Source organism: Eleginops maclovinus, chromosome 12, assembly GCF_036324505.1.
Source record: "Eleginops maclovinus isolate JMC-PN-2008 ecotype Puerto Natales chromosome 12, JC_Emac_rtc_rv5, whole genome shotgun sequence".
Classification (NCBI taxonomy): Eukaryota; Metazoa; Chordata; class Actinopteri; order Perciformes; family Eleginopidae; genus Eleginops; species Eleginops maclovinus.
Window position 1 is genome coordinate 22574558 of NC_086360.1, and position 8863 is coordinate 22583420.

Here is an 8863-nt window from a genome sequence, read left to right on the forward strand (position 1 = left end):
GTTCCAAGCGACCTGACATGCATAACTGAGCATCCTGGCTTTGACCCAGTCTGCCTAAACATGTATTCTTTGCAAAATGCAAAGAATATTTAAAGGGCTGAACACTGGACTCGGAGGGATGGAAAGGTAAAGCAAATCTGACAGTAGTTACCAGTTGTGTAAATAAAATGTGCCTCTGTTACATCCAGATTACATCATAAGTTCAGTGCATAGCAGACACACTGTCTGATCTGGAAATGACGAAACTAGTAATACTGACAAACATACAGTGATGTGACGCCTTTATTGTCATAAAAATTATCCAATAATAAGATGATAGATAGGTACTTTATTGATCCCAATTTGGGAAATGTTTACATTGCAGCAGCTCGATAAAAAATAAAATAGCAATAAAAAAAAAACTAAAAAAAACAAAACTCTGAAATAAATAAATACTAAAACAAACAAAACGGTTTTCTTTCGCTCCCTCGCTCCTCTCCCTGCAGACGATGCAGATACTTGGCTTACAGGCTATTTGTCAGCTGGTGCTGGGGTTTCCTTGGAAGGAGTCTTTGTGTTGTCATCCCATCATGTGTGGTGCTGCACATAAGAAGGGAGTTTCCTGATGCTGCAGGGCAGTACGTCGGAAGTCTGTCATGCTGTGCAGACAAGTCCTCAGGCACAGGAATCCGCTGGACGGCATCCACAAAAGGAAGGGGGTCATGGGCAACCTCACCAAAGACGAGGGCGATCAGGTCGTAGACATAGCCTGTGAAAAGTTATTTTCAGTTATTTGCAGCCATGCTTTGTTTCTTTGCACAATTTGAAGTATTGTTTGAAATAAATATGTTTTGGTACAACTTACAAATTGTTGGCTCGGTCTTCACTGGTTTGATGGTGAGTCATCCCTTTTTGGCCTTTGGAAAGAGAAGTACACAAGTTTCCCTTTAGATGTTTTCCTTTGTCGTCGGTCAGCATTCTCATTGAAGTGCATTGCTGCAAGGTACAACCTAAACCACAAGGCAAACAACCACAACTGAATAAGTCACATTTGTATCTATACCCCAAGACAAAAGTAAATGGGGAAAATGAAAGTATAGTGATCTAGTAAAACTATACCATAACCTCATGAAGATCACATGCACATATTACAGATAAATGCATGCCAATGCAGTATGCTTCTTCAAAAGTATGGAAAGCTACTTCAACCATGAATCTTTAATCTCGCAATTACTTTCTGTGTACTAACATACAAGCAGTACCTTTCGCCATGTGCCAGATGTCATAGTAGTGTTTGACTTTGCGATCCTTTAGGAACTTTTGGATCTGAGGGTGACGGTCAGAGACTATGCAGTCAAACTTCACACCACTTTTCTCCAGAAGATCCAAGCTTCTTAAAATGCCTTCCTTCTCCATGTGGTAGCTTGCCCCTACCTAATTGCTCTGTGAAGAAACACACAAACATATACAATGCATATGTAATAACTCCATAAATTAAGGGGTCAACTGCTGCATTGTAAAAGTTATATACTGACAAAGTGTCAGTAGCTGTACATAACAAGAATATGTTATCCATGGTCTGATGTGGAAGTTTTTCAATGTGCAACATTGTTTGAAATATCTGTACCAGCTGTATGTCAATAATGCTGTTGTTCCGCAAGTTCATCATGGTGTAGCTCCCATACTTGGTGGAATGGCCAGTCATTCAAACAATGACTTAGCTAACATTTTGAAATATGACATAACTATTTATAACAAGGAAACACATCGTTGTCTGCATATTGACAGGGTATTGTGTAATGCATACTTGTTGAATAGAAAGGAAAATGGAAATACAAATGTGTACCTGGTGAGTCTGCTCGAATATCTCCACCAAGGATGACATCCTTCTCCTGGGTCAGATTGCTGAACTCTGCTTTTTGGTAGTCATTCCACTTGTGGATGACAGCAGGTTCCTGTCAGCAGGCTGACTCCTCCACTGGCTGAAGTACCGACAATGAGGGCACAGTTGGTCAATGGCTAAGAAGGTCCCTCTTCTGCGAGGCCAAAGATCACAAGTACTGGAGCACACAGGACACCTCTCGAAAAGGCTGAGGAGGCACTGCAAGAAAAAATGAAAGAAACCACAACAATATTCCTGTTAGTGAAAAGCCTTCACACAACCTGACAACAAAGTGGGTGAAAATATTGCTGCATTGTTAAGAGAAATGTACCTTTACTTACAAAAGCTGCGATGACTCTGTCTCAGTTGGCACAGATTGTGCAGCATCATAGGTTGCATCTTGTGGATCAGTGCCTACAATGGCAACATCCTCCACTTCCTCCTTCAATTCAAGACGGGGTCTTTTTGCTGGCTGTGAATCCTTCAGTGGTGTTGAAGTGAATGGCTGTGTTGTGGTGCCTAACGCCACACTTTCACTTGAGACTGTTGCCTGTATGCCTGCCAATTTACATATAGAAAATAGAATAAGTTAGTATGTAGGGTTGTTTTGAATATTCACCCCCTGAAGTTACATAATGTATTGCAGTTAACATCTGCCTGTGAGGCTCACATTATAATGAAAACTGCATCTTCTGCACATTGATCAACCCTTGCCATCTTCTGCTGCAGATAAACCCATTCATTCCTATTGACAACATAATGTGCACCATCCTCTCCAAGGACAATGAACTAGGTTGATGATCAAAGACAACACTAGACAAGCATACAGTTACACAAACCATACAGTGCATCTGTCCTTATAACGCATTACACACACACTTCCAGTAAGTAACATTACCTTTGCTTCGGAGGTGAGGTCTCAATGTCTTCGATGACAACTGTGTTCCCCGAGATACTAACGTTACACTCGGAGGCTCGGTTTGACAGCCTACATGGTGTGCACGAGGGAGCTGGTGTGATGTGCTCTGAAATAAAAAGAAGAAGCTATAGTTCAGTTCTCAAATAAAGCTGACAATCGTTTCGACTACTTTGATGGAGAGGCTAAAGTTAGCTGCTGAGTTATGTGTTGGGGAAATATAGGCTAAACTAGAATTTCACCTAACAAAGGGAATGACAAAGATGCATCTTATATTGTAGATTTATATGACAACACCGGCTATTTATTTGAATGGGAAACTGGCAGGAAAATCACATGAACCTCCGTGTAAATAAGCTAGATCGTCATACCATTAGCTAGCTATGCTATGATAGTTACTTGGAGCTTGCTATTACCTAACATTACCTATATTAGCAACTGCTTTGTGATCTCAACTACAACACGAAGTAAATTATAGCTAAGGTAGTTAGCTCACAATGAAACTGTAAAAATGATTTGGCTTCGGCCGTAAGAAAGTGGATAAAATCCCGCAGCATCGCTAGCTACTTACAGGTTGTGGTTGGGATTGTGATAGCAACACATTTGGAACTGCCCCTCTGTTCAGTGTCAACCGCTGAGCGAAGCCTGCTTGAAATTGTCCAAGGTTTGAGAAACTGTCCGGTGTGAAATGAGCAGAGCAAACTAACCATCTTGAATTAAAGTCGCGCGGAATCCTGTTAAAAATAAACTTTAACCATGCTCGTTGACAGTTTTTTTCGATGGGAAGGCAATGAAAAGTAGCTACATCGCCTGCACAGCCGGGAACGATACACCTCTGCCCATGATCTGCCATTGCGTTTGTCCTTCTTGTGTCTTTCCTGTAGCTGCTGAACTGTTGAAGAGTTGGCTGTGCTGTGCTTCAATGTATGCAAATGATGGGGCTGGACTACCGTGTGTTACGACACAGGGATTGTTGAAATCCGTCCGTTTTACTGCTGTGATATGCATATTGATTTGCACGTGAAGGAGGTTCACGGTATGTCAGTTAAATGTACTGAACTCTCATTATTCAACCATGCCAAGGTATATACAGTTTTCCATTCTATGGCACCTTTAATACAAACTACTAGTAATCTAAACTTCCATACAGTATTTTTAAAAACAGGCAAATGGTTCAAATAAATGTATCTGCAGAACTGTAAGCACTGTTTAGATCTTGCGTTTGATCAACTGTAAATATCAAAAAAGCTGAGCAATCATCAGAATAAACAGACATAAAATAAGAGGCATGAAGGCTGGACTCCACCCCCTTCTCCTCTGCCTCTCTGGTACAGCTTGAGAGAGATGCAGATGGGGCAGAGCAGGTTCAGGGAGTGAGAAAGAAAAACAAGTGAGAGAAAGACAAAGCTAGATACAGAGAAACTGAAGAAGTAAGACTTCACAAGGACCTCTCAGAATGTGTGAACTATTTCACAAGTTCATGATGGGGCTTCGTGACTTTATAAAGGATTATTTTCTTGGCTTCTGGGACTATGAGACACCAAAGGTGTTGGTGGTTAAAAACAAAACTCTTGGAGTGATATACAGAGGCGTTCAGTTTCTTGTGATCACCTATTTCATCTGGTAAGCTTCATGTTTTTGTACTTGAAAGCCTCCTGTATGAGTTAAATGGGCAATATAAGAAATCAAAAAGCTTTCTAGATATTAAAGCAGATGTAACATGTTTCTGCATTAATGCTTCTTTTAGGAATTGCTGAAGGGTATAACATTTTTTGATGAAGTGTTTGCCAGTAATGTGTTTTTGTGTGTTCAAAGAGTGAATAAGACTTTAAATTCTTTAATCCATCAATTGCAGTTTTGTGAGAAGGAAATTATTCTGGAAACAAATTAATGATACAAAGAAAGACACAATTAATGGGTTTGGGAATGTAGTTCTCTATCGATTCCCCTGTCCATTACTGGAAGTGTAATTTCAACCCTGAGCAGTTTTGGTTAGACTCTGATTTTGTGAATATCTTATTGCTTCAAATCATAAACTATATCTTGGATTAGATTTCTTGATTTTTCGAAGTACGGTATACCATCCTTTCTTGTTTTCTTGGCTCCAGTAAAGAGGTTTGAACAGATCTAGGGGAAATGTGATACCTCCAACACAAATCGACATCATGACAGAAAATGTGATATTGCATCTGTCTGTTCTATCATCCTGAAGGTATGTCTTCATAAGTCAGAAAGCCTACCAAGAGAGTGAAACCCGTCCAGAGAGCTCGGTTTACACATTAATGAAAGGCACTGCAGTTCATGGAGACGATATCTTAGACACTGTGGAGTACGCTCGACCCTCAGAGGTAAGTCCAAATGCTGCATTACAGTTAAGGAATATTCACCTCCTGAACTCTATATCTGAATGATTATGTCTCACTGCTTGAGAGTATTAATGTGGCATTTTCCTCACAGGGCGGTGATGTGATTAGTACAATATTGAGAAGAGAAGTTACCTATGATCAGAAACAAGGAACCTGTGCTGAGGTGAGAGGTCAACAAGAACTTTTCTCACCAATGACATCCACTTGTATGCAAGACAAAGCTATAATATGTCTTATTCCACTTCAGCATTTCATGGTTGCCAATGCCAACTGTACGAGAGACAGTGACTGTGTCCAGGGGGAGGTTGACTTTGATGGCCATGGTACTTATTTTACTTCACACAAAGCCTTCTTCCAAGATTCATTGATCGTTCTTTTCCACAGTTTGTGTCTGTTGTTTTTATGCTTCCTTACAGGCAGAAGGACCGGGAGATGTGTTCAGTACTACAACCACACCTTCAAAACCTGTGAGATCCAAACATGGTGTCCTATTGAGAAGTTTGCTGTAGTAAAGTAAGTCAAATTATATATTATCCTCCCAAAGTTGATTTTACTTGAGATAAAAGACCCCTATATCATCATCATCATCATCATCATCATCATCATCATCACACCCGTATACTAACATGTTTAATAAAACTGTTGGCCTATGAAGTTGAAATGAAATGTGAAACTGTAAAAAAGTTTTGGGCAAAACATTCAAAGAAAATCTGCAAAAATAAGCTTTTCTGATTTTTCAAATAACTTTTCGTGCAAATTACTTGACGACTTGTATGTCCTCAGAGAACCGGCATTAGTGGAGGCCATCAATTTCACAGTGTTCATCAGGAACTCTATTCACTTCCCCAGATTCAAAGTGCTGAGGTAAAGCAAACTCACACCCACCCACAATCACACACACACCATCACACACACACACACACACACACACACACACACACACACACACACACACACACACACACACACACACACACACACACACACACACACACACACACACACACACACACACACACACACACACACAGATATATTAATGTTCTTGTCTCTTGCAGGGGAAATATAAGAAATGCTTTAAACAAACGTGACATAAAGAAATACCTCAATAAGTGTCATTATGATGAGGAGGAGGCGCCATACTGTCCGAACTTCCGCCTGGGCTACATCGCAGCTCAAGCAAGGGAGGATTTTGGCGAGCTCTGCAAGACTGTGAGTATAAGATGTCTGTTTATACTTATTTTTTTAAACGGCACATAGTGCCTCTATAATATTTTAAAGATACTATTAACCCCCAAATCAAATGTAATATATTCCCTTTGACCTTATCAACTATATTGTTTTGGTGGTAGTTAAAGAGAATTAGAGACATAGGGGGTATAGATGTCTTGGTTATCTCAAATTGGTCACAAATGGCACAGGTAAAAGGAACATTTTTGGGGGATTTTGGACTGGACTGTCGTTAGAAAAGACCTACTTGCTGACAGTGAAGCATTGCTTAAGATATGACTAAGGCTGTTTTTGCACAGGGAGGAGTGATAGGGGTTTTCATTAACTGGAAGTGTAACCTGGACCTGGATCCTTCAAACTGTAAACCAACATATTCCTTCCGTCGTCTTGATCTCCGAAAGGATCAGGACAGCTCTGGTTACTATTACAGGTGAGCTAAAACACCCAAAACTGAATACTTTGTTCAAAATTCTAAACCACTATTGTCCCTTTAGCGTGTGGAAAGTTTCTCAGCCTTTTTGCTGTGTAATATTCCAGGTTTGCCAAATACTACAGTAGGGAAGGGGTAGAGTCTCGGACGCTCATAAAGGCCTACGGCATCCGTCTGGATGTCATAGTTCATGGACATGTGAGTGAAAAATACTCCACCATCACTGCAGTTTATTTTCATCTAACTGTGGTGACTGGCTCTATATCTTTTCATGTCCTTCTTATTTTCAGGCTGGTAAATTCAGTCCCATCCCAACCATCATCAGCACAGTGACTGCCATGACTTCAGTTGGCATTGTTAGTTAATACATTCATTTTCTATCTTAAGACTTTAATGTTGAAGCTTTAAGTTTTTTGCTCCATTAACTGTTTTCTCTTCTTATTTCACACCTTTAGTGTACCATTATCTGTGACTGGATCATGCTGACTTTCATTGACAAGGATGAAGTCTACAGTGACAGAAAATTTGATGAGGTAAGTAAAAGGCATCATTGCTTTTAACCTCAACACATGTTGTCAACGGTTCTATTTCTCACTAAGGTAGCTAAAAAGAATACTTTAACAAAACTATACTTTCATTGGTCTGCTAAGTACAATTTTTTAATCACCCAAGGGAAAAGGAAACATTTAGATCTGTATTTTTATATTGTCAGAAAAATTAATTCATGGCAAACAACTTTAAACTACAGTAACAAACAAGGTTTGCTAATAAGTACTTAATTAAGAAGAAGAAGAAGACATACATTTATTAATCCAGAGTTGAAGGGTCAATTCACTTACAATTCAAATTGCTTTTCTCTACTCTGTTGTGTTGACACACAGAGGTATACAGCACAACACAGAGGATATACATGCACACACAACCACATGCAGAGGAGAGGTGGCAGAGCAGAGAGGCAGCCAGGTACCCGGCGCCAAGGGAGCAGATAGAGGTTAGGTGCCTTGCTCAAGGGCACCTCGGCAGTGGCCTAGGAGGAGAACTGGCACCTCTCCAGCTACCAGCTCACTCGGGACGTGAACCGGAGACCCTTCGGTCCCAAGACCAAGTCCCTACTGACTGAGCCACTGCCGCCCCAATTAATACTTAAATAATAATTAATAATTAAAATAAAAACATATTGATAGCTTTGCTTTGTTAATGATAACTAACAGTTAGCAAATATATTATTATCATTTGCATATTCATTGTGTCAAAACTGTTGTTTATCTGTTTTTTTCTTACCAAATGAATTGAAAGAATGGAAAGTATAGAAAAGGATTCTTTAGAAAAGTTTCACTATATTTTTAGTAATGTAAATGTTCTTTTCACAGTAGTAATTCCTATCAGCAGCAGCAGTTTCAGGGTCCTGTGAGGCCTGCTCTCTAAGTGAACCTCTGTCCTCTGCAGGTTATCAGGGAGCCCACGGTCCCCAAAGTACCACAGTTCGACTTTATCCACAACTACGGCTTAAACCACTCAGACCTGTCGGACGGAGTACCGCTGTAAAGTCAACTGTTGCCTCAGTCTTCGCTGGCCCAGAGTCTGGACTCTCCTCCATCAGCTGACTGCGGCAACAACAGCAACTGAGCGCTTCCTCAGACGTCCGCAGCAGCTCAGTTATGGGCTGCCAGAAGTTACTGTTGTTAGTGGGAACAAACAGTGACAGAGGGCATCATCTGAAAGGCAGCTCTTCCTCTCAAAGCCCCTCAAAGTGTAGTGAATTCAGCTCATATATCACACCCTGATGGACCCCAGCTGTGCGACAATGCAATTAGTAGTTTCCTTTTTCACTTGACCTGACATGCATCAACACCACTTAGACAATGTGTCTATTAAAAATAAACTAAACCATTTCATAGCATTGCAAACAATCACTGAAAAATATCAATGTATTGTAGACATTCAGTGCAATAAATGTCTTCTATCAACTCAAGTTTGGACTTTATATTACCAACAGTATACCAAAAAACTCTAACAATTGTTTTTTACAAAAATAAAACTGCATGCCATGTTTGAGAAAT

At 40.2% G+C, this 8863-nt stretch overlaps 1 protein-coding gene across 2 annotated transcripts; it reads left to right on the top strand.

Moving 5' to 3' along the window:
* The first annotated feature begins 3780 nt into the window (after positions 1–3780).
* On the top strand, positions 3781–8711 carry p2rx2 (purinergic receptor P2X, ligand-gated ion channel, 2). Of its 2 annotated transcripts, none has more exons than XM_063897924.1 (12): positions 3781–3860; positions 4990–5125; positions 5235–5306; positions 5391–5466; positions 5560–5656; positions 5927–6007; positions 6202–6355; positions 6673–6803; positions 6911–7001; positions 7094–7159; positions 7259–7336; positions 8250–8711. In XM_063897924.1, the coding sequence occupies exons 1-12, from the start codon at positions 3853–3855 to the stop codon at positions 8346–8348; spliced, it is 1089 nt and encodes a 362-aa protein (XP_063753994.1). In that variant the 5' UTR covers positions 3781–3852; the 3' UTR covers positions 8349–8711. The 2 variants fall into 2 exon arrangements, with proteins under 2 accessions (XP_063753994.1, XP_063753993.1); XM_063897923.1 differs by lacking the exon at positions 3781–3860 and adding an exon at positions 4174–4400.
* The last annotated feature ends 152 nt before the right edge of the window (positions 8712–8863 follow it).

Coding starts and splice junctions, on each gene's coding strand:
- p2rx2 (XM_063897923.1), top strand. CDS start 4,234: ATGTGTGAACTATTTCACAAGTTCATGATGGGGCTTCGTGACTTTATA. Junction 5,657..5,926: donor GAGAAGTTTGCTGTAGTAAA/GTAAGTCAAATT, acceptor GTATGTCCTCAG/AGAACCGGCATTAGTGGAGG. Junction 6,008..6,201: donor CCCAGATTCAAAGTGCTGAG/GTAAAGCAAACT, acceptor TGTCTCTTGCAG/GGGAAATATAAGAAATGCTT.